The 27,064-nt window shown below is 40.1% G+C and overlaps 2 protein-coding genes across 6 annotated transcripts in view; one reads left to right on the forward strand and one right to left on the reverse strand.

Annotated features, from left to right (window-relative positions):
- Positions 1–27,064, forward strand: part of LOC115638199 (PHD finger protein 21B-like) — a 386,151-nt gene that overhangs the window by 54,956 nt on the left and 304,131 nt on the right. The window lies entirely within an intron of this gene.
- Positions 8,352–27,064, reverse strand: part of LOC115638227 (PHD finger protein 21A-like) — a 49,328-nt gene continuing 30,615 nt past the window's right edge. The window contains exon 4 of the mRNA XM_030539817.1: positions 8,352–8,710. Coding sequence (XP_030395677.1) covers positions 8,624–8,710 — 87 coding nt within the window. The 3' untranslated portion in view covers positions 8,352–8,623. The remainder of the gene's footprint in view (positions 8,711–27,064) is intronic.

Consider the following 27,064-nt stretch of genomic DNA (forward strand, 5'->3'; position numbering starts at 1 on the left):
CTATCTCTTCTATGCACAAAGAAGGATTCTGTATTCTGATCAGCTCGACTGCATGCGCTGGTAAATATTGGTCCACGCTACTTGGTCATTAGAATGTATTGTATTGGTTAATCAGACTGAATTTAGTAACTCTTTCTGTCTGAATTTGCTGATTTGCCATCAGACACTCCTGTGAATTTATTACTCTGTTTCATATTGGCACAGGATGCAGGATTAGCTGGAGAGAATGTCGTGTGAGAAAGGGGGAAAACCAGCTTTTTTCTTTGCACTATGTACTCAGGGTCAATTCAGAGAGTGAGTGCCTCTAATCTGAGTTTTGGCAGGACTAGAAATAGAAGAAATGCCATCACAGCTCACTGATCACCTAAATTCATTTGGAAAAGTTTGCGGCTGATCTTTGTCAGCACCGACTTAGTGTTGTGGGGTTTTCTTCTTCATTTGTGTCAGAACTACTCACCCTATTATAAAGAGGCATGGAATGCACTGCGCAATCAAATGCTTTGGTGACCTGGCAGTAGAAGGATTGTGAGGAGCACAGAGCAAATCAAAGAAGGTGGCTGCAGTACAGGAATTTCCAGAGACCTTTTCCCACTTCTCTAGTTTGCAGAAGTGCACACCTTTGTAGTTTTTAATTTGGAAGCGGACCTGGTACTTATCAAAGTGAAACACTGGCAAGAGCCAAACTTAATTTAGGCAGGCACTCTGCAGATTTTCTCCTTTATGGCTGTGCTAGTAGTGCATCACTGTCATAATGGCAGGATCCTATTATTACTGTTTGGGGCTCTTCTGAACAGAGACTGATATTTGTTCCAAACTGTGCGGATAGTTTTGCTCTGTGGACTTATGGAGACTAGGATGAGACAAAACACTTGTTCTGCTGTGATCTAAATCAGGATTTGAACTCAGGTCTAATTAATTAATTTATTTACAGCACTACAATATTCTTTGATGCATACTTTTGTCTTTGTAGCCACACTCATGATTTTCTCATGACTCCTGTGATATTGGATGTTTTGCTTTAAGCCTCAGCTCCAGGAGACAAGTAATTAGGTGAGAATCTCAGCTTTCATTTAAAAAAAGAAAGTTTCTAGCTCACAGGGTTATGGAAAGAAGCTAAAATATGCAACCCAAGTGCATCCAGAAGGCTCAGAAAACAAGAAGGCAAATAAAAAGAACCCCCAAATGTATTAAGTATCAGAGGGGTAGCCATGTTTGTTTGTATCCACAAAAACAACAAGGAGTCCAGTGGCACCTTAAAGACTAACAGATTTATTTGGGCATAAGCTTTTGTGGGTAAAAAACCCACTTATTCAGATGCACGAAAACTTATGCCCAAATAAATCTGTTAGCCTTTAAGGTGTCACTGGACTCCTTGTTATTTTTGTGGATACAAACAAACATGGCTACCCCTCTGATACTTAATACATTTGGGGGTTCTTTTTATTTGCCTTCTTGTTTTCTGAGCCTTCTGGATGCACTTGGGTTGCATATTTTAGCTTCTTTCCATAACCCTGTGAGCTAGAAACTTTCTTTTTTTAAATGAAAGCTGAGATTCTCACCTAATTACTTGTCTCCTGGAGCTGAGGCTTAAAGCAAAACATCCAATATCACAGGAGTCATGAGAAAATCATGAGTGTGGCTACAAAGACAAAAGTATGCATCAAAGAATATTGTAGTGCTGTAAATAAATTAATTAATTAGACCTGAGTTCAAATCCTGATTTAGATCACAAGCAGAACAAGTGTTTTGTCTCATCCTAGTCTCCATAAGTCCACAGAGCAAAACTATCCGCACAGTTTGGAACAAATATCAGTCTCTGTTCAGAAGAGCCCCACAACAGTAATAATAGGATCCTGCCATTATGACAGTGATGCACTACTAGCACAGCCATAAAGGAGAAAATCTGCAGAGTGCCTGCCTAAATTAAGTTTGGCTCTTGCCAGTGTTTCACTTTGATAAGTACCAGGTCCGCTTCCAAATTAAAAACTACAAAGGTGTGCACTTCTGCAAACTAGAGAAGTGGGAAAAGGTCTCTGGAAATTCCTGTACTGCAGCCACCTTCTTTGATTTGCTCTGTGCTCCTCACAATCCTTCTACTGCCAGGTCACCAAAGCATTTGATTGCGCAGTGCATTCCATGCCTCTTTATAATAGGGTGAGTAGTTCTGACACAAAATGAAGAAGAAAACCCCACAACACTAAGTCGGTGCTGACAAAGATCAGCCGCAAACTTTTCCAAATGAATTTAGGTGATCAGTGAGCTGTGATGGCATTTCTTCTATTTCTAGTCCTGCCAAAAACTCAGATTAGAGGCACTCACTCTCTGAATTGACCCTGAGTACATAGTGCAAAGAAAAAAGCTGGGTTTTCCCCCTTTCTCACACGACATTCTCTCCCAGCTAATCCTGCATCCTGTGCCAATATGAAACAGAGTAATAAATTCACAGGAGTGTCTGATGGCAAATCAGCAAATTCAGACAGAAAGAGTTACTAAATTCAGTCTGATTAACCAATACAATACATTCTATGACCAAGTAAGCGTGGACCAATATTTACCAGCGCATGCAGTCGAGCTGATCAGATACAGAATCCTTCTTTGTGCATAGAAGAGATAGTCCTGTTATCGCACTGCAGCTTGTCTTTCACACCACATGCACCACTTACTACATAACGGAAGCAAAGCTTAGCAATTTTTGTTCAGATGCTCTGCCACAAAAACTCAATTTAAAAATGGCATTATTGTAACTTGTGGATATGGATCCCATTAATTAGCTCCTTGTCACTTCTCTGAAGACCATTTCTTCATATTTAAGTTACAGTTTTCGTGGTAATTTTTGCCCCTTGTATATCTCTGACTAAACTTTTTATCCTGCTTCACTGTACTTTCTCCGTCCCTCTGGCTTCTTGAGGCCCAGAGACATGTGTCAGAAGACTGCTTGTTCACAGACATGCAGTCTTTGCCTGCTGCAAAGGGGGTCTCCCATGTACAATGGCAGCTAAAGCCACATCATTGCTTGCCAAGGCTCTCCACAGATAATAGATGCTAATTATAGAGCTGGTTTTCAAGCCTGCAGAGGTACTTTCAGCTAACAACAGATGATTTCAACCCACCTAAATGTGAGATGGGAGGATTATTCCTCTGCTAACCAGGTTTTTATATCATATTCATCTCCGTATCATCACAGAACATGAGTGTTCCCCTGAACCACTTGACTGTCTCTCTAGTCTTCTGAAATAAGAGCCAGAATATTCACCAATGCAAGGTACTTGCACTATTGTTAAAGTTCTGCCAGCATTTCCATTCAAAACTCACTTTTATCAGGGGTTTATAGTTCAGCTATTTAAAAACAAATCACTATGCGTTAAAACGTGGGAAGCAGCATCAGTCCTGCCAATATTAACTTTATCATTTTGCAGGAGAGGAAGTGTAACTGCAAAAAAGATGTATATTTTAAGTATATTCACGTACTGCAGTACAGTACCAATTGAAAGGGTACTCTGTGAGGTTACAACCTGGCCCCCATTCAGGTCTTTATGCTTCACTCTGTCAAATCCCCACTGGTATAGTGGCCCACAGGCGCTATCTTGCCTCAGAACCTGAGTCAGTTCCACCAAGGGTGATGATTGCCTCCCCACCACACCTTACATTGAGCAATCAGGCCAGACCCAAGACTTGGGCTGTGACGTTTAAAATCCTTATCACTTTTCTTATGGCCACAGATCTGTGATGGTTCATTTCTGTTGTGCGAAAAGATTTATATGAGGTATTTTCATGAGATGGTATGTTTTCCTTACTATTTATATTTTACTCACTCAGTCACATAGTCCTGGCACACCTGAGTTCATTGGTCACATCAGATGGGAAAGGGCAGGGGTGCAGCAGGCAGAATCACATTATGTGGATCAATCAGCCATTGCTCACCACAGAATGGGAGCACAGGAGTTTGGGTGGCTACAGCAGCTTTTGGTTTCCTGCAGGGGGCGGAGCTAGGTATTTTGCTGCTCCAAGCACGGCAAGGCAGCTGCCTTTGGCGGCTTGCATGTAGGAGGTCCCCGCCTTCACCTTGGCGTGCTAGTGCCTGGAGCCGCTCCTGGTTCCTGGATGAAAAGATTCCTAACCTCCTTTCTGCTCCCACTGATCTCCTGACTACTTGGTCTTGGCACAAGAAGCAGGATCTAGCCTTTAATGGATAAAAATATAATGAGAAAAAAATGATACATGGGGTGATGTGACTGAACAAAATGGCCTTAGCGTTTCAAAACGGCTTTATTCACCTAAAAATAATAGGTTAAAATAAGTATTATTATTTGCATTAAGAATATAATAATTTCTTCTTATCTAGCTTTTCATCAGTAAACCTCAAAGCAATTTTACGCCAGGGAAGTAAATATCATTATCCTCATTTTACATATGAAGAAACTGAGGGCCCAGGGAGGTGCAATGACTTGCCCATGGTGGATCAACAAGCCAGTGGCAGAATGCAGAAAAGAACCCATGTCTTGTGAGCCCCAGGCCAGCACTCTATATACCAGACCACACTGCCCATCCTTAGAATATTAAGAATGGAAGAAGTTTTAAAATAAATGCAATTAAATTTTAAGGTCTTTGGGACACAGGGTCTGTCTCATATAGGTTATATGGTGCCTATCACAATGGGCCCTGATTTTGACTGAGTTTGATAGATGATTCCGTAACATCAATAGTATTGACCACTGATGTTGTTTGGCTTACTATTTATATTTCACTCAGCTCAGTCAGTGAACACCTGGACAGGTCAGTTTCACTTTTCTAGTTATAGACTGTTTGTCAAGCACTAGCACAGTGCTGTTGTGTTTCAGTACTGTTGTGCACCACTCTTCAGCCCTGTGGGGGAATATTTAGACTCCAGATCTTTAAAAAAATCTTTAATTAAAAATAAAACAATACATTCATCAAAACGTTTGATTTGTATTAAATTTTAGAAAACTTTTAAAAATATTGGGAGGTGGGGGAGAAAGATCAAAACTACTTGATCGAGTCTCTTTAAAAAACAAATATAAACATGAGAAGTTATTTTATTCTTTAAAGGGCATAGTAGTGCATCAACCTTATTTTAAGAACTATTATTATATCCAACGTTACCTGATTCCCAAATCATCTATCTGTTGCACTTCCATGCTCTATGTACGTGAAGTCAATCATACATATTTTATTGTGCCTCTTGTTTTTATACAATTTTAATTTTTAAAAATCTGAAATATGCAATTATCAATTTAGGTAAAGAACTGTTAGAATCTTGTGTGATTTTTGATGTCACATACACTTTCCTAAGGAATTTAAAAGAATCAAAATAAATTAATAAACATATCATACTACAGTGAATAAAAATCCTTATCCTACAAACATAATTTTTTAAAAATGTTAAAAGTAATACTGAGTAATAGACTACATGCTATGACTAAGTATACTGCATACTAGTTAAGGCCCAAGTCCTGCAAAGCCTTACGGAAGTGTTTAACTTCACTCAAGTGAGTAGTCCAGTTACTTTGATGGGATTTCTCAGGTTCTTAAAGTTAAGCAGATGTGTAAGGGTTTGTAGGATCAAGGTCTGAGGGTTCGTGTACACTGCCCGCAGTGTGCTGCTCTGTAACTGCCACATGTGGACTTTACAGGCATGAACGAAAAGGTTCTTATTTTGACTACACTAATGTGAGCAAGGAAAATTTTAGTCCATGCTGATAGTGTCCATACAGGATAGTTACAGTGTAGCTCTTTGGTGCACACTGCTATTTCATACCCCTGCAGTCTGAACTGTGGGGCGACACAGACGTAGCCTTAGTCTATACACAGCAGTAGCTCCTCCAGAAATCTTTGGGCATGCAGGATCAGGATCAGGCCCACACAAATTACAAACCAATAATATAATCTAAACCAAACTCTTTGAAAATAATGCACTTCCTCATTCACGTACCATGACCTGAGTGAAAACCCACCAGAGTTCAAGGGCCTGATCCAAAACCCACTGAAATCAATGGAAAATTCCCCATTGACTTTACTGAGCTTTGGAATGGGCCTGTATAGTGTTAAGAAATGTTAAGAAATGAAGCTCCCCATTTTGCTTTAGTTGCTAGTGATGTCCTCAACTGTGTTCGGGAACACACAGGTCCAAATGTTCCAAACTTGACAGTTAAAATCATTTCAGTTCACATTTAAATAACATTGAGACTAGACTGGAGTGACTCTGATTCTGACAGTTCATGCCTTTGAAAAAATATGGGTCCAGATCTGTATCCAAAATGTGTAGCTAAAGCCCATTTCAGATGAAGACTTACATGAACCAAAACTAGAAAAGGAATTCTGAGTGCTGAGCTGATTATCTTTTCACATACACCTGTTTTATATTGGCGTAACTCCATTCATGTCAATAGAGTTACTCCTACCATCAACATAAGCGAGAGCAGAATCACTCTCTCCATCCTGATCTTAAGCACAATGGGTTAGAGCCTGAAGATGTCTTGCAGCCAAGTGTGTCACTATGTGCAGCAATCCATGTGTAAAACAAGTGCAGTAATGAATAGGGTCTTGTTCTACTTGTTAAGTTTCCTCAGATTTTGTTGGTATGTGTTTATTAAGCATAGGTCTCCATGTGTTTATTAAGCATAGTTTTCACGAAGTATTTGTTTTGGACCCTGACAAATCAACTGGAAAAAAATATTCAAAATTCAAGAGAAACTGGAAAAATATTCAGTGCAGATTATGGGGTGCCACAGCAACATAGCCAATATACCAACAGCCTTACCATGACACAGCCAAGAAGGCAACTCCAAAGTTGCCAGTGTAACTGCCTGTGCAGTTGGACGAAAATATTTAAGAGAAAAGCATCCAAGCTTTGAGTGCCATCAAAAGCAGAAAAGGACTCATAATATTATGCACTTCTAGAGCACCTTCAAGTCTGGATCTCAAATCTCTTCACAAATATTAATTAATTAGCACTCTCAACTTCCTGTGAGGGAGGTATAATTATGCTTGTTTCAGAGATCAATAAACTGAGTGGCCTACCCATGGTTATACAGGTGTGGTTTAGCTGTCACTTGAAGCCAATGGAAAGAAAGATTCCCACAGTCTTCAATGGGAGCTAGCGTGGGCCCAGAGTGAGCGAGCCACAAGGCTGGCAATTGTACCCTGGAGCCCCGAGTCCCATTCCTGTACTCTAAGCATTAGACAGCACTTCCCAAAGGCTTTTGTAACATTTGTGAATGGAGGTGCTAAAGCCATTGGACCTCAAGTTAGTAAGGGTATATGCCTTGGTAAGAAATGAAGGTCATACATACTCACTACAGAACTGCCATTCATACCAGGTTGTCTTCACAGAATCACAGAACTGGAAGGGGCCTTGAGAGGTCATCGAGTCCAGTCCCCTGCACTCATGGCAGGACTACGGTAATTATTATTTATTATCTACCCCCGGTTCTCAACTGGGGGTACATGTACCCCTGGAGGTATACAGAAGTCTTCCAGGGGGTACATCAATTCATTCAGATATTTGCCTAGTTTTACAGCAGGTTACATAAAAAGCACTAATGAAGTCTGTACAAACTAAAATTTTATGTAGACAATGACTTGTTTATACTGCTCTATAATACACAGTAATGTAAGTATAATATTTATATTCCAATTGATTTTATAATTATATTATTAAAATGAGAAAGTAAGCAATTTTTCTGTAACAGCATGCTGTGACACTTCTGAATTTTTATGTCTGATTTTGTAAGCAAGTAGTTTTTAAGTGAGGTGAAACTTGGGGGTATGCAAGACAAATCAGACTCCTGAAAGGGGTACAGTAGTCTGGAAAGGTTAAGAGCCACTGATCTAGACAATCCCTGACTGGTGTTTGTCTAACCTGCTCTTAAAAATCTCTAGTGATGGAGATTCCAAACCTCTCTACGCAATTTATTCCAGGGCTTAACCACCCTATTTTTACTAATGTCCAACCTAAACCACTCTTGCTGTATTTTAAGCCCACTGCCTCTCATCCTATCCTCAGAGGTTAAAGAGGACCATTTCTCTCCTTCCTTCTTGTAATAACCTTTTAGGTACTTCAAAACTTTTATCATGTGCCCTCTCAGTCTTCTCTTCCCAAGACTAAACAAACCCATTTCTTTCAGTCTTCCCTCATAGGTCATGTTTTCTAAACCTTTAATTATTTTTGTTCCTCTTCTCTGGGCTTTCTCCAACGCATTCACATCTTTCCTGAAACGTGGCACCCAGAACTGGGCACAATACTCCAGTTCAGGCTATATCAGCGTGGAGTAGAGAGGAAGAATTACTTGTCGTATCTTGCTTACAACACTTCCTCTGAAAGCATGTGCACAGTATTCACCTTTTATTTAAAAAAGAGAACATTTTCTTATGTGAGAGAAGTATGAGGGAATGTACTTCTCATACTGTCAAATGAAACAGATCTTGAGATTGGGGAAACTGGCACTGACAATCCCACACATACAGATTCTTCCAAAGAGAATCTTTCTAAAGTAGGTCAATGTTGCAAATAGGTACCTGAATGATTCTGAAGCCTCTCCCCTCAGCAAGTTTTGTGTGAATACACACTAAGGCGCTGTTCCCAGAACTCCTGCAATTTACGCGCTCATTGGGAGGTCTGAGTGGCAAGGAATTCAGAACTGCAAGCTCCAGGTAGTCCAGTGCAAACCAGTTTCGGGCGAAACGTAATTTCCTAGAAGAGTGAACATTTCTGAGTAGATATTGAAAAAAACTGGCCTCACCTAATGCTATTACTTTACTGATTTTCTTGTAGAAAAGAAAAAAAAATTATTTTCCTTTTTAATCCCAAACGCTAATTAACTGAATAAAAAGGTTTTAAGTCTCCACATACACACTCACATAAAAAAGTCACAATGGTATTTAAAATACCCTTCCACTATACTGTGCATGAGAAGACAACATCTGAGCATCAATATTCCCCTTTGCAAATCAAATAACTCTTTGAACATTTCACTGTAATTAATTGATACATTTTGGCACCCCACAGCACCAGCAAAAAAAAAAAAAAAAAAAAAAAAAAAAAGAGAGAAAAAGTGAACAAACAGCCTGAATCCTAACAAAGACCTTAGAAAGGCTGACTGGGGGGAGTCTTTTCTTCTTGTACATCCTGTACTTATTCTGTCTGCATTCACCCGGGATCCTGAAAACAATGGACCAATTTCCGTGGCAAAGGACACATAGGGAGATTTTATAGAGGGAGTATTTGTGTTCCAAACCTCTTCTTTCAAAATGTTAGCGCAAGAGGGCTTAGCAATTAGGCACGGCAAAACCAAACAAAACAAAGCAAAAAAAAAAAAAAACCACCCAAACCAACCAACCAATAGTATGTTCTAATGGTCTTTTAAGAACTGAGACCAAAAAGCTGTAGCCCTATTTGCAACGCTTACTCACTCACATAACTGGAGTAAGATTTGCAGAATTAGGTCCTTGGCCATCAGTGAAAGTCCCATTTTGGAGGCTATTATGTTATGCAGAACTATTAGGCTGCTAGAGAGAATCTGCAAGTTGCAGCTGCAGTAATCATACTAAAGAACTATTACACAGACAGATATATTACCTTGTCATTGAGTCTGTTTTGCAGTTCTACGCAGGCTTTTCTTTACATTAAGATAGTTATAAAGGGAAAGCTCTAGGTTTTAATCAGCCTAATGCAACTGGCGGTTAAGAGGGTCACATAAAAACAAAAAGTAAGTTAAGGATTCTTTTTTGGCTAACTTTTAATTAAAGGAAGGGAGATGAGTTTTGAAATGGGAATGAAGTGAGCCCTGTGGGGACATGTTTGGGACGCAAAGCTTAACACTTATGCAATGCCTCAGTGCACCAAGAACGGGGAAGGACAACTACTGCCAGGGTGCAAGGCCGCCCTGATTTACTACAGCTTCTGCTTCAAGTGGTCGTCAGAGCAAGTTCAGGCACGGTTCATCATTATTATTTCATTAATTAAATGCACTATGCTCAGCTGGCATCCAGTGAAGTAGACTGTCACAGATGCATCCAAATCCAGGTCAAAGGGGGTCTTTGTTCTTCCAAAAAAAAAAAAAAAAAAAATTCACTGTGGAATGAGATGCTTCATGCTAATCAAAACAGAAATGATGGAAAAACAAAACCTTACGATCTAGCGAAGCTGACCAAGGGAAAAAGAAAGCATCTTTTTATCTCTCGTTATTCACTGGAAGCACTTTATCTTTTTGGGTTCAAAGAAAGTCCCATTAGGCAGAAATGCACGGCTCTGCAATACTTCTGCAAAATGCCCTTACTGAAAAAGGAAAGGAAGGGGTCCTAGGCACTTGAGTTATTTTTGTTCCCTGCCACGAAATATTTATTTCTGAACGCAACAAACACAAGGGCGAATGAAGCTTCTCAGCCTCTGGAATGCACTCGAGATTTCACCTGATCTCAATGCCTCTGCTACAGACTATTTTGATGTTCCCAAGTGCAGACAAAGGTATAGTGACCTCAACAGACCCAAAACACAGAGAGTGTTCTTTGGGTCTTAAGCAGCTATCTGCAACTCTCCTTTATGAGCCACATCACTACAACTGAAAGTTGACTGAGGTGTTGCTTCTATTTTTGAAACATACCTTTCCTTTACTCCAGAATCTATTTTTATATAATCTCATGAACAGATAAGCAAGTGGTCAGCTCTACTGGCCTTTGAAATATAGTGGTTTTACAGCTGTTTAATGTTAGTTTACTGTCCACAGAGGAGGACTGATGGTGATTATTTGAATCATCCATAGATCAGGGCTGGGCAAACTATGGCCCGCAGGCCACATCCAGCCCCTCCCACATCCCAACCCCCTTCCACAGCCCTGATCCCCCTCCTGCCCTCCAAATCCCTCGATTCCAACCCAGAGCACCCTCCTACACCCCAAACCTCTCACCCCAGCCCCAACCCAGAGCATGCACCTCCAGCCGGCGCCCTCACCACCACCCCTCCCGCACCATGAACTCCTCATTTCTGGCCCCACCCCAGAGCCCACACCCCCAGCCAGAGCCCTCACCCCCTCCTGCACCCCAACCCCAATTTTGTGAGCATTCATAGCCCGCCATACAATTTCCATACCCAGATGTGGCCCTCGGGCCAAAACGTTTGCCCACCCCTGCAATAGACCGTGCAGTTTTTGAAGGAGTTAGGCAGATTTCTGTATACCAAATGTTTATAGATATGGAACCAAGTTCTGTTGGTACATACCATGGATATTCTCATTTGTTCCAAGTCATTATATCTATGGCTTTATACTACATTGATTGTAAGGCTAGGTGAAAAATATGTTTTCTTTTCATTGGTTATCTGCTGACTAATAACCAGTATTAATCTTGGCTCTCCATCTGAGACTTGAGGATTTCTCTCCTCTCTCCTTCAGAAATTTAAATCAGAAGTCATTTCAGAAGAGGAGGTGGAGGAGCAATTCTCATGTATTAGCCAATGAACAAAGATCTGAAAGACACGGGAGCCAGCAGGCATTTTTAAACTAGAAGTCTATCCCACACCACTGACAGGACAGTGTTAGATCATGAGAAGTGGCTTCATCTGGACTGCTATACAAGAAAGGCAGGTCAAAGAGGCCGCATTCTGCACTGTGAAGGATTATCAGTATTAGCTACTTGAAAATAAATATCAATTCAGAAAATCACAATAATCAATAATTGTTCCAAGCCTAATTGCCAGCCATTCTCCACTCATATCACTGCCAATATCATTAATAAAAAGCATAACAGGTCAGATCCTTCTCCCATTGAAATCAATAACTAAACTGCCAAGCAGATCGGGCTGCAGGTCATAGCAACATGAGATTATTCTTCTTCCACTCTTTTTGTTTTACACAAACTCCTAGTCAAAGATGGCATTAACTGCAGCGCTTTGCTTCTGCTATTCACAAAGCCGCTATAGAACCAGATATGGCAGAAGAGGTTGGACAAAATGAAATACTGGTAGTATATAGATCTCCAATATTCAGAAATAAAAATTCAGAATCACAATTATTGCATTTCTATAGCACCTTCCATCCCTGGATCACAGAGCACTCGCACGTACATTAATTCTTTCAATCAAGTAGATAAGTAACATTATCCTCATTTTACAAAATTGGAAACCGAGGTCCAGAGAAACTATGTGACTTTCCCAAGGTCACAGAGGAGAGCTTGGTCCAGCAAACCCATTCACATCAATGGGAGGTCCATAAGGGCGGCCTAACCTGCAAGATTAGGCCTGAAGACTGTAGCAGAACCACAAATAGGCTGTAGATCAGTCAACAAGACCATTCTTCCTCTCAGATGTGGGCTCAACCATACAGTCCTTCCACAGCCTCTATAACTCAGGCAAAACATAATGGGAGTTTTGCCTAAGCAAGGCCTACACGGTTTGACCCATTGCTACTTGGATGAGTAAAGGTAGATCAGCCACTTCTATTCACCTTGTCTCATAAAGAGAAGAACAAGGAGTTCCTCAAAGAAACTGAAAGGAGGTAAATTTAAAAATGACATAAGGAAATACTTTTTTTTACATGGTTTACAAGTCAGCCCGTGAAACTCACCGCCAAAAGGTATCCATAAAGCCAAAAGCTTAGAAAGATTCAAAACAAGATTGGCTATTTATACAGATAATGTTAATTTCCAGAGCTATAATAGTAAGGATTTTTAAAAAAATGAGGAAAGGATATAAACTCCCATACTTCAGGGCACAAGCCAATCTCTAACTGATGGGGGTTAGGAAGAAACTCCCTCTGGGAGAAAGTGATTCCATAACTGTCCTACTGCAGGGTTCCTGGCACCTTCCACGGGAATAGCTGGTGCTGGCCACTGTCAGAGACAGGATACTGGACTAGAGGGACCTAAGGGCTGATACAATATGGCAATTCCTAGGTTTCTAAAACTATTTAGTAATAACAAACAGCAAACCAGATGCTATAAGAAACTATCCATTTGTTATGTGTATACTTACATTTAGAAATGCTAAGTAACTCTGGGCCCTATCACCCCCTTCTCTCCCATGAGTGGAGTTATCCAGATATACCAGCCCAAAGCAAGGAACAGAAGTGGTGCCACCCCCACATCATCAGTCCTTCCTGACTATATATAGGACCAGTGGGGTTCAGGATCCATGCAGGGAGGAGGCTGTTGCTGGGCCAAGTGCACAGTTACTAACCTAGAAATATTATTAATTATTATGAATTAGTATCAAGAGGCCCCAGCTGAGATCAGGGCCCCACTGTGCTAGACATGGTATAAACACACAAGAGACAGTCCCTGCCCTGAAAAGCTTGCAATCTAAACAGACAAGACAGATGCAGGAACAAAGAGGGGGAACAAAGATGTGAAGTGACTTGCCTGAGGTCTAACTGCAAGTCAGTGGCCAAGCCAGGTTTAAAACCCTGGGTTTAAATACTGGTTCCATTTAAGCCAATGGAAGCTTTGCCATTGACTTCAGTGGAGCCAGGATTTCATCCTAACTGTGGGGTAGCTGCAGGGACAGAATTGCCCTGGGTTAGTTAAAGCTGACCCTGTCAGCACTGATTTAATCACCTCCTTCCTCCCACTTGTTGGCATAAAACAAAGGTGAATGCTTCAAAACATGCTACGCCTCCCTATAAATTTGTGCAATACTATGCTATATAATCTAAACTATTTTACCATACATGCATCCTTGAAACAGGAAAGAATTTATGACATTTAATAAGATCTATGCTACTATTCACTTCGAAGATGTGAAATTATCTGCCGGACTCAGAGATTAACTTTTCTGTTTGCTTTAGAACCAAGAGCTACAGATCATCAAAGGATGCTGGGAGGTGTAGTCTCTCCGAAATGTGCTGTTGCTTCCAGAGAGTGTCCCAGCAATTCCTTACTTTCTGTGTGACCTCCCAAGAGAAAACTACAGCTCTCAATATCCCTTGAAACATTATAATTGCTCTATTGTATCCTGTTCACTATCACACTATCTAAGCACCTCAATGGTATGTTACTCCCAAAGGCTCCATCCACATTGCAAATTGAGCCGGATCCAAAAAGTGTCTTGAAGAACCAAATCTTGAAAACCAGTACAGGTTAAACAGTTGGTTTCCTAAGTAGGAAACCAGGTTCCAGAGCAGTTTAAAGCAACCACTTAAAATTATTTCCCTTCAATACAGAGGCCTGCATAATAGGGTTAAACAAAGTGGATTTTAAGTTTACATCTTGATTAACATTTCTTAACATGACCCAAATTTTAATGTCAATGGGGTAAGGAGGGTATCAACATGGAGTTTGATTCAAACACCCTTTAAGTTAATGGAATTATCTTCACTGGGCTTTGGATCAGGCCCATAATGCACACTACTGCAGGTCCTAATCTACTGCATTTATTCAAAGAAAGCCATTGTGAAAATTTTGCTCAAGAAAGATCAATCCCTACTTGATTGAAGACAGACACTACTTCAAGTAAGCAACCTAGTTACAGCTTGCTAGAGTCCTGACCAATCACAAATGCCAACAGAGGTAGCGCATAAGACTAGGGGGCACTACATGTTAAAAAAAAAAAAAAAAAAAAGTCAAACCATGATTACTTGGTATTAATATCCAAGATTTTCACTGGTCAGCTACGGCTCATTTTTAAAAAGATTACTGAGTAGTTAAGAACAGCTATCAATCCAGACTTTATCTGTGGATTAAATATTGGTGATTTTCTTTTACATACAAAAGCACATAGTTCAATTCTCTCACATAAAATCAGTTTGCCGCACATATAAAAATAGATTATGACACATGTAAAAACATCCTGGCCCAAACCACCTTAACTGTGCTCTACAGTGACACCATGAGGGGAAAGAAAATAAACCAAATTATTATATCTTTAAAAAAATCAATTTAACCAAATCTGATACCACAAACAATAAAATGTAGTACTCATAACTGTATGGTTATTGCATGACGTCACTACAAGGCAGAGTTAATGTTGCCTGGATATCTTAAAAGTTGTATTTACATACCTTAACCTGTTTGGTATATTTTGAAGCTTCATCTTAACTCTGAATTTGTTTGTTTCTGGGATAATTAAGAAAGCCCTATAATATTTTATTTCTTTTAAACAGATCCAGTATTATTACACATATTTTCTTGTATTGTGTAATGCTAACATGACTAACAGGTATGAATGTATTGAACTTTGCAATATTTTAACAGACATCTTTATCTTTAGTGGTATTTAAGTCAATGGTAACTGCACACATACATCCAAGGATAATGAGGGTACCATCCTAGAGCTTGATCTTGGCAGTGTTCCTCTTAAGTTTGATAAAAACAAAAAAAAACAAACAAAAAACCCCAAGGGATTCTCAGGTCACAGTCTACTGCTCAGGGTTTTTCAAACTTCTCAACAAAGCAGGTTAATGACAAAATGCCAGACCAAATCTGAATATTCTGCTTTTTTGTCAATTTGCCCAATGAAGTGAATATTATTTTTTAAAATCAAATGAATAGTTTAGTTCTTATTAATTTTGTAAAAGTAAAAAAAAAAGGGCAAAAAAAGCAAAAGCCAATTAAAGAAAGGGTCTTTCAAATATTTTAGGAGAAGTATATATTTATTTAGGCAGCTGCAAATCTACATATTAAACATACTGGAATTGTAAATTAAATACATGTTAAATGGTCAGCCAAATGGCTTCAAAAGCAGCTATTTCCATCTCCTGGATGAGTATACTTAAGTAATAGTCCCTACTGTTGTTGGCTCTATGTGCAAATAATGGACTGTAATGCAAGGTATTTACCATGAGCAGAAGGGAAAGTCATAAAATGGAATTTAGGATACATTATCAACCAATAAAGCCTGCAATATAGGTGATTATTGGCATGAGAAATGACCTTTAACAAAAACTCTGTTTTAAATTACAAGACTTTTTCCAGCAGTCTTTGTTCTGTTTATCTGCCTATCCATCATAACTCAGTTAGTTTTAATGCACCCATCCCAGTAGTATTTAATACTAAGAGAGAGACCACTGGCACCATAGGGTACCAATACCGATACCTGGCAAACAGCCTGAATGTTGTGGGTTTTTGTAACATGTAGGGAAAGCTCACAGGAAATGAAAGCTGGCTGGTTAGCTTCCTAAAGGGAGTTCTAATTTAAGATTATTCCAAGTGTGTACTATTTATCCATTAGGTCTCCAATATGACAAGAGAAGATGTATTTGCATTTCTGCTTAAACAAATGGCATATATCCAGTAGACCTTAACAGTTTTTACAGATTTATCTTTGGTGTTGTCATGTAAATACATCTCCAGGAACGTTTAAAAACTTCTCCTGCTATTTCTTTCTGCATGAGCCCAGTAAACACGCTTGCAAGTGTAAGCACCTGAGTGCTGCCTATAGTAGCAGCTAGAACGGCAAATCTCACAGAGCTCAGTTACTTAGAGTGATTTTTGAGTGCTTTTGTTTTTGGGTGCCAACTTGAGACACCTTAAAGAAGCCTGATTTTCAGAAAGTGCTAAGCACCCACCCGCTGAAAATCAGGCCCCTTAGAGGCATCTCAAGTTGGGCACCAAATAATGGAGGGACCCCAAATCACTAGACACTTTTGACCAACATCTCCTTGCAGTTGTTCCTCACTGAAGGGCCCAATACTCCAATGGGGAAATGCTTCAAAGCGCTCCAGCATGTTCAAAATACAAAAGCAACAAGACCATATTATGAACCACTTGCTGGGTGCATCCTGGCCCAAGTTTTTACAATCAAGATATCAAACCCTGCAAAAAAGGGGATTGATAAGGAAATGCTTATGCAAATGTGGGTGCAAATGGGTGTCTATAAAACTTCCATAGAAAGAATTAAAATGTCCTGGAAGTCCAGACTACAAAAAGAGCTTCAGTGAATGCAAGTGCGGGGGGAGGATTTCCTGTTTTTGAAGGACATCCAATGGCATCTGTTCATCCAGCAGATCTTGATTACAAATTGAGGTGACTCTTCTCCACTCATTTGACGGTACAAAAAGTGCCCAGTCTTTCACTGACCAATTTTACTTTTACTGTGGTGTTGCTCTCTAGGGACTCTTTATACAGAATCTAGTATGATCACACAAATTGTATTTTCAGAGTTGGGTGCACTTGGAGGAAAAGACGGGTTGGGACTGTTGCTTTTGCTATTCCGCTGGCGTGACTCTCCTCTTAGAATTCAAATAAGAACAGAAGGACAAAGCATGCTGTGCCCTAGTATCACTGAGCCGGCTCTTACTGCTCCCTTTATAGCTGGCACTGCTCAAAGAAGCTGGCTGCAGCATAGCAGCTTCACTTCTACTAGCAAAAACAAGCTATATAAAAACTATCTGTTATAGGGTGATCAGATGTCCTGATTTTATAGGGACAGTCACGATTTTTGGGTCTTTTTCTTATGTAGGCTCCTATTACCCCTCACCCCTGTCCCAATTTTTCACACTTGTCTGGTCACCCTAATCTATTAGGACCTGATCATCCTGTATAGGGACTGATTTATTTTAATAAAACAGGACCTACATAAAAAAGATTCATGAAATTAAAATATTTTCCTCTTTTCTACACCAAAGTATCACTGCTGCCTTAAAGTGTGTCAAGCGCTATAGGAAATTTAGACCACCACATTTATTAGCCTCAAGCTGCTATGGCTGAGCAAGACTGGCTTCTTTCAGAATGTTACATACACAAACGGAGAGGGATAGTTTATGAGAAAACAGTAGGAGTGCAAGCAGGAATGCACAACTCAATAATGACACAAGGGCTCCTGTCACTTTAACAAGCTCCTACTATAGTGCTATTATCATTCAAAGCTCCTTATCACCCCAAGTGCAAATATTATGACTAGCTGAACATCTACAGTAATCATTGCTGTAACTGTGTAGGTATATTTGTGTTTAATATTGAGGGCTGTTGCTGTCACCAAGCTATAAAAACCAAACTAGCATTAACATCAGTACTGTGGATTTGCATAACGCTGACAAGGATAAAGACTGGCACATTGCTTGATGTGCACTAGGCAGGCAGCTTCTTGTTGCAGTGCATAACAAATGTCTGACCAAACGAAGGCCAAGATCAGAGGGTTTTTCTGCAGATGCCAACTTGTAAGCAGACCAAATGGAAAGTGGGGCGTAACAAACAAGAGTTGTTCAAAGCTGAGAAGGGTTTGTGCATAGAGATACAAAAAGGGCTTGCTGTAGCCTAAATGTCAACAATCTAGGTAGAAACCAGGTCAAAGGCCTGACAAATTGCTGTTGCTCCACCTCCCACGCGGATACTTGAAAATGGGTAGTGTTACAGTTCTCAAACTATGGGCCTCAATCCAGAATAGGTCCATGAAAGACTTCCTGGAGGGGCTGAGGTTCCATACATTGCCTAGATTTTTGCAGACACAGGTACAGTAGGCCAGCAGATAGGTTTTGAAAAAAGGATTTAAAAAATGGGTCCTTGGCTACAGAGTGAGAGTTCCTGAATTGCAACACAATGGAGTGCCCAAGTGATATGAGTCACAAGGACGGATTGTCCTCTGGTTAAGGCACTAGACTGGGACTCAAGACTTCTAGTTTCCATTCCCATCTCTGCCACAGACTTTCTGTGATGCTATGGTCATGTCACTTATGACCAATTTTTGCAATAATGCTTACAACACAGCAACGTTGGGTGCTGAGCATTTTTGAAAATCTGGCCATTAATCTTTTTGTACCTCAGCTCCTCATCTGTAGAATGGAGGTAATACTTCCATACCTCATGGTGAAAATAAACTCACTGATGCTTGCAAAGTGCTTAGATATTAAAGCAAAGGAGACTACATAAATACTTAGGCAAATAAATATTTAGGTCCACTGATTTCAATATCTCTGAGGATCTGGGCCAGAGTGCTTCTGTAACTACTGGCTAACTGCTATATTTCATAAAAGTAGCACAAAGCTATCTTAAACATGCACTGGACTAGTGATTTTTTATCACTGTCCTAGCACTAATGCGCTATAGAGACTTTGGGTCAAATTTATCTGAGGAAAAGCTGATTGCTTACACCAGGAGTGAATTTGGCCCTTGTCATTAACTAGGCTATGGGCACAAGTGAGATGGGTTTTGTAGTTTCAATTTCTTTCGGAACTAAGAAAGCAGACTGCTCTGCGAATTAGTTCATAGTAGAATTACAGAAAAATATATCCATAGGAAATCACAGACTACGATTGCCTGCGCAACACCTGCTGCATGAATAGCAGGGTGCTACTACACATTTTGAGGGTCTCACTCACCAGAAGAAAATGTATGCACAGTAAAAGCAGGACACTTACATAAAAGAGTAGGGTGATTACATACTGTACTAAAAGCCAGCTAAAAAGCAAAATTAGCCTCATATGGCAGAATTTTACACTGTGGTTTTGCTGCGCTGTTCATCTCTTGCTTTTCACTGGGACTAGGTTCATCACTTGGAAAAAAATCTATGCAAAGTTGAGAGCCCTCAGCACTGGTGCTAATTATTTTATTATTTTTTTACATGAAGTTAAATCGTAAATCAGATTTTGCATATTGCTATTCAGATCATTTTCACTCCGACCAGACAAACTGAATGATTCATAACAATGGCATGAATCAAATTCTTAAAGGCCAAATGACCCTGTACATTTCCTTGATAACTGGGAAGCAGCATAAGTGAGGACAGGAAGCTTTGAGATGAAAGTTTAAGAAGTATAGGAGGAAATTGAAGCCAACAATGCCTTGTGTTACCACGCTGTGCTTTGTCAAAACTGAGCCAGCAGATTTGCTGTGCTAGAGATGGAGAGGTGCTTTTAAAAGTTCCCAGCCTCAAAGTAACAAGCTCTCAGCAAGAAAGTTCTCAGATGTAACATAAAAATACAGTTGCATATTACACTCATGTTTAATATAGTCAAGTCTTTTGTGCATGCATCTGTGAGTGTTCAGTGGTAAGATGTAATCGCTTCATCTACAGTGATACTGGCGTTGGAAGAAAGCTACCTGGGCTGTGTTCCTCATCCATGCACTGCAACAAATTATGCAGCCAACAGGTAGCTTCACCATTTCTAAATCCTCTTTTTGCATATAGACAGCTAGATATAGACTGTGTGTAGGCATCTCTCAGTTTTTGACACAGCTGGACACAGACATCATATTGCATCTAGTTCCATCAGGCTGTGTGTCTTCACCTCACTCGCTATCGCCCAGTGTGGCCTGACAAAGCATGATGGGTGTCAAGTCACATCAGAAATTGGAAGGGAAAGAAAGATAGCTCTTTTAAATAACAGGCATCATTCCACTCCTACTGGCATAACACTTTAAATCAGAATTCCCTGAATGTGACAGTAACTGAAATTTAACAAGCCAGGTATTGTACACTGAACATCAATAAATATGTTTTAATATACACATTAGTCAGGATTAGAGCTAATAAGAAAGCAGACTGCTCTGTGAATTCGTTCATAGTAGGATTACAGAAAAATATATCCATAGAGAAGGGGGAGGGATAGCTCAGTGGTTTGAGCATCGGCCTGCTAAACTCAGGGTTGTGAATACAATCCTTTTGAGCGGGCCACTTAGGGATCTGAGGCAAAAATCAGTACTTGGTCCTGCTAGTGAAGGCAGGGGGCTGGACTCAATGACCTTTCAAGGTCCCTTCCAGTTCTAGGAGATAGGATATCGCCATTATTTATTTATTTGACAGTTGCTATATATTCAATAATTACCAAGTAATTTTTAAAAATAGATTTATTGTGGTTGATCAGCTGTATAAAATATTGTTAAGACTTGTTCATTCAGTGTCCCTAACTACAGTGTTACATTGTCAACTTCAAAAATAATATTTCTGTCAAATTATTTTAACCACTCAAGCTACCAGAAATACATCATCTTACTAAAACTAAAGCAAATTAGTAAAAGAAAACCATTTCCTATTTTTTTAGGTTTGCTTCTTTTGTGCATTTGAATGCAATTTGTGTCTAGTCAGTTTCAGTGTTTTGTTGATGGTCAGTTGCACTTTCTGTCTCATGCACTAGCAGTCTGATGTTGCTGTGCTCACTACTCTCCCCTGATGAAAAGACACAAACATCAGCAAAGAAGCAGGAAAAAAAAAATTGTAAAACCTTAATTTTGTAATAAATCAGGATATATTTTTAAAGAGAGCTCTTTTAGAAATTTTTATTTTTTTAAGTGAGTCAGTTTCAGAGAATTCAAGTTAACAGTGACCCATTAAACTTCAGATTTATATAAAGATAGATGCAAAGTATAAAATTCAGATTCAGGTTCTGATTTTTGAAAACACTGCCTACAATGGAAACTAGGTGCTCTTAGTTGGCCTAATAAAGGAGAAAAGGACCTAATTATTCAGTTTGATTTTGATTTTAAAACTCCATCATTATCACTAGCATTCTCATATGCTTAGATTAGGGGGTTTGATCCATCCCATTATAACAGGCCTAATATAAAATTCAGATCAACGTGTGAATCCAAATTATGAAAAATCCACACATAATTTTCAGTAGTTAGGACACAGGGTTGCTGTTAGGGCCCATCTCTAATTTTGTAATTCTTCGTTATTAATATAAAACCATTTTCTTAAATCCGAATAAAATACATACGTTATGTATAGACTTGGATGTATTACTTTTTTAAAATCAGTAAATGTAAACAGATTTCACCATACACACCACAGACCAATAAAAAAATATTTCCATCAATAATAATTGACATTTAGAGATAGATAGGCATAGTAAAAAAAGTTCTGCTTGAGAACTTATTAGAGTTTGATTTAAGGATATTTACTTCATGATATTGACAATTCGTATTTTATTGTTTATAAAGCTTTTTCTGAATCTCAACATCTATTCCAATTAACTAATTGTCCGAATCCACTGCCATAATATCCTGCAACTGTGAAAAATTTAAACTGATAATAAAAACCAAAACAGTTCTTAAAATAACTTTTCACAAAATTAAAACAGATAAAATGATTGAAATGATTAAAAATAAACATTGATATCATGTGTCTAAATTTCACAAAAATAAAAATCAAATTCTGCCAAGCCTATGTATCTGGGAGCATTCAATGAAACATTTGCCAGAACTGATAGCTACAAATTTATGCTGCCAGTAAGTGTGCCATTCTAACCACTTCTTAAATCATTATCAAATAGTTCACCCCATCTGGAGCATATATCTTGGGACAACCAGTTTCATAACTTATACCTGTACGCTGCCAAAACAGACAGACATTTATATAACAGGAGTTAAAAGATCTAGTTGGTGGCTCACTTGTAGGCCATCTTCAATTCCACTAATACAATTCTGTACTTCCTTATTTTAAGCCCCTTATAACAAACACATGGTTACAAGACTCATGTCTCCCCTCCTTTCTTCCTCACTTAAACTTTGCAAGTCTATTAATCAATAAACATGCCTTTAGCAATCCCAATAAAGCAGGGATTGGCTAACGACGGCTCGTGGGCCACATCCAGCCCATGGGAGCATCCTGCCCAGCCCCCAAGCTCCTGGCTCGTGAGGCTAGCCCCTGGCTCCTCCTCTACTGTCCTCCCTCCCCCACAGCCTCAGCTCGCTCGCTCCGCAACTGGCACAATGCTCTGGGCGAGGGGATTGTGAGCTGGGGCAGCGCAGCTGCATAGCCCGGCCTGAGCCGATCTCTGTGCTGCATGGTGGTGGCGGTGGCGGTGGCGTGGCCTGGCTCCAGCCGGGTGGCATGGCTGTAGCACCGCCAGCCACAGGTGCGCCAGGCAGTGCGGTAAGGGGACAGGGAGCAAAAGGGTTGGATAGAGGGAAGGGGAGTTCAGGGTGGCGGTCAGGGGGCGGGGATGTGGATTATGGTGGGAGGAGAAACGGGGTTGAATGGGGGCAGGGGTCCCGGGGGGGCAGTCAGGAAGGAGCGGGGTTGGATGGGGTGGCAGGGGGCAGTCAGGGGACAGGGAGAAGGGGTGGTTGGATGGGGCAGGGGTCCCGGGCAAGGGGGGGCTGTCAGGAATGAGAGGAGGGGTTGGATGGGGCGGCAGGGGCTGGGGGCAGTCAGGGTGCGGGGGCTGTGGATGGGCAGAGGTCCCAGAGGGGCCGTTAGGGAACGGGGGGGTTGGATGGGGCAGGAGTCCTGGAGGGGGGCAGATAGGAGGTGGAGGCTGAGCCACAACCCTCTCCCCTAACCAGCCCTCCATCCAATTTACGAAACCCAATGCGGCCTTCAGGCCAAAAAGTTTGCCTGCCCCGGCAATAAAGCAAACATTCTATTTGTCGCTTTTGTGTCTTTGCTCCGTATACAATGTTCATCATGTGAGGAAACCACATAGACACAGATGGATTCCAAATAATCATGTTTATTAACTATATATAAAAACACATACAAGGCCTAGCTACACATACACTGTTGCTCTGTTAGAATCTGTTAGCTTCTACGATGGAATGCAGAGAGGCCCACTAAGGCTGCTCCTAAACTATTTGAAAGGATATTATCCAATTTCTAGTCACAACATTTGCAGCACTAGATCTGCATGAGCATAATTACTTCAGTGGAGTCTAGAGTGACCAGATGTCCCAATTTTATAGGGAGAGTCCTGATACTTGTGGATTTTTCATATATAGGCACCTATTACTCCCCACCCCTTGTCCCAATTTTTCACATTTGCTATCTGGTCACCCTAATGGAGTCTCTTCTGTTGATTTTATAAATAGATATTGTACAGACCGTACAGAGTTGTCTAGCGGTTAGAACTAACTCAGGACTACGTTCTATTCCCAGTCCTGTCTGGTCTTGGACAAGTAACTTAAACGGTCTCTGCCTTAGTTTGCCCATCTATGAAATGGTGATTAATATAATCTCCCACTGTAGCTCCATACGGGGAATGTAAGGCTTTATTAAAATGTGCCTATTAACTGCTTTGAGATCCATTGAGAAAGTAGCTCCCAGTTGAGCATGGTGGGAGGCAGATATTATAGGAGTGAGCATCTCAGAAGAGTTCTGATCAGCCCTTCAGTTAACCAGTTTTTTTCCTGCTTCCTAGCTTTCTCTTTCTTCTGAATTTTATTTCATTTTCTATGTAATTGTCTCAACCAGTGATTCCCACCCTCGCCCTTGTACAAGAACAGAGCTGACACTGCTGCTGGAGCTCAGTAGCTGGGAGCTTTGGGCTCAATCCTGCAATATACGGAGTACTCCTGCTAAGTGCTGAAAGCCCTCTGCTTCCACTGAAATCAGGGAGAGTTGAGGGCAGGAGCAAGCCTTTAGAGAATTAACTCAGTAAACAATTTTGTCCTAACATTTCTTAATGGCACACGTTACCTTATCCTTTTCTATTCTCTATAACACTACCCTGTTTCTACACGTCAGCCTGACAACTGACCTGTAGAATTCTACAAGGCACAAATCATTTAGATGATCCTAGGCTTGTCACACAACAGACGCTTCTTCAATATCCTGTTACCTTAGCTGCTAAAAGGGATAAGTGTAGGGTAAACAGATAGCAAGTGTGAAAAATTGGGATGCAGATGGGAGGTAATAGGCATCTATATAGGACAAAGCCCCAAATATCGGGACTGTCCCTATAAAAACAGGACATCTGGTCTCCCTAGATAAGTGATCCATCACACAGAAGATTCTATAATCAAAAACATAGTTCCTCACTGTCTTGCTCAAATGCTTGAAGCAAACTACTTCACCCCAATACGGTGCACAAGTTATTTTTTCCTAATTAGTATTTGATATGCATAACTTTGCATGGTTGGAAATGTGCACACATTTCTAAAAGAACTGATAGGTATGAAGTTACTGGTCATGCAAACTGATGTGATATTAGCAACTAGACATTTCTTATGCAGCTAGTTGTTCTATGAATAGCTAAAGATTTCTCATGGGCCGTTTCAGATGTGCAACTTCTCAGCTTTCGGTTGCACATTCCTTAAATACAAGCTATTTGCATAGCTATAGAATGATCCCTTTTTGCTATGACTTACTGTGTCTTGCAATATAGGGAGGTATTCTGTAAAGTACATAAACCCTGATGTCAAATGACAAGCAAAATATATGTATGATAACATAAGTGTAGGAGAAACCCCAAACATGCTTGGCATGTATAAATAAATGTTTTTAGTTTATCTGCCCTCAAACAGCTCGCAGACAGCACATAGGTCTATATAAACAGAGATCAAAATTCAATTTATTCTGGGTGACTGATAATAGGATTATTGCTCATACACCCAAAGCAAGACATCCAAAATTGTATCATTTTATTTCTAAGGAACAGAATGATAGTCAGAACCTAATATGTTTATCATTGTGAGGCGGAGCCAGCACACTTCATTCTAAAGCTCCTAGAAATTAAGAGAATATGGTTGTGTTACAGGAAATGTATTCAGGGCTTGATACAACAACCGTTTATCCAAAGGACACCAAATATGAAAAGGGATTCTCTTTGGAATGGTATCTATAAATTACCTAGAGTATTTAGTAAGATTGCAGCTTAGGAATATAACTTGCTATAGACTTGTAAAATGTGGCTCCTGTCTTGCCCTTCTCACGTCTGCTTGTTCATTTCTAAAACGGCAATTTGATTGTATATGTTTCTCTGCATTGCTAGGCCCGGACTAGCTAATGTATTCAGATAGGCCCTTTTATCACTATAGGATATTGCCCCTTAAAGGGCTTTACTTCAAATAATCCTACCCCCGAGTCATTTTGCTACTAATCCAGATGATTCAAGGCATTCAAGTTGCATATTACAGAGGTCAAAGACTGAGTGGACATGGAGACTGAACTGTCTCACTCCAGGGGTCTGAGAACCAACCCCACTGAAGTAAGTGAAAAGACTCCCTCCAAGTTCAGTGAGCTTTGAATCAGGCCTGAAGATCAGAGTTCAGATATGTTCGTGGAGAAGATGGCCCAGGCACTGCACAGGCAGTAAGTGTTCCATGGAGAAGGAGAGGACTTCAGTCTCTAGGGCTGTCAGTCATCAACATGTGAAGACACTAAATTCACTTAAAAAAATTAAATTTGTAATTTTTTTACAGCTATGTGAATTTGTGAAGTCACTAATTACAGAGCTCTAATGGAGACTTTATAAGTGAATAGCAATTAGAATAAGGTATTGCCACATAGGAAGCTAAGAACTTTTGGCAAGGGTAAAGTATCCTCTTATTTTAATACTGTACCACAGAAAAACATCTGTCAAACAGTTTTGCAGTCTGAAGTAATCAGTGCAACTAATTATCACTAATTGTAATATAGTTTCTGTCTTGCTGCTAATACATTTAGACTTGCTAATCAAATCAAACTATACCACCTTGCCATGCTGCTTTCAAATAAACATTTCAGCAAGGATAAAAAATGAAGCTTTGTTCTCATTTTCATTATTGCTGTCTGGAGAGGCCAGTGGCTTTTTCCATTTATTCCACACTGCAACAAAAGTAGTAAAAAATACCATCAGAAAGGCTATTTGGTTCTCAAATGTTTTAATTTCAGAGACCGAGCAGGCAAGCAGACAGGTGTACTGTGCAGCTTTTCATTATGTCAAAGCCACCACTGATCACCACATTTCACCAATGAAAAAGTGGAATGGTTTGGAGTGCTCACTGCTCAGAGACCTGAGTGACCAGCACCATCCACTGCTTTTAAGGGAATTCCTTTATTTGATACCTTATTTCCTACAGCTTAAATCCATGAAAGAGCTACTGTGAATCATGCGATCAGAATAGTACAGAGTAAAGATGGCTTTAAGGTTAAAGCACTAGACTAGGATTCAGGAGATCTGGATTCTATTCCAAGCTCTGCCAGTCTTCCTAGGTGAGTCACTTAAAGTTTCCGTGCCTCAGCTTCCCACCTGTAAACATGGATTAAAGTAGTAATACCCAGCTCTTATACAGAACTTTTTATCATTAGCTGTAAAGCACTTTACAAAGAAGGTCAGTATCATTATCCCCATGTTACAGATGTGGAAACTGAGGCGCAAAGAGGTACTTGCCCAAGGTCACCCAGAAATCCCAGCGGGGGAACTAGGAATGAAATCAGATAGCCTGAGTCCCAGTCCAGATCCCAATCCAGTACACCACACTGCCT

Source organism: Gopherus evgoodei, chromosome 1 (assembly GCF_007399415.2).
Source record: "Gopherus evgoodei ecotype Sinaloan lineage chromosome 1, rGopEvg1_v1.p, whole genome shotgun sequence".
Lineage (NCBI taxonomy): Eukaryota > Metazoa > Chordata > Testudines > Testudinidae > Gopherus > Gopherus evgoodei.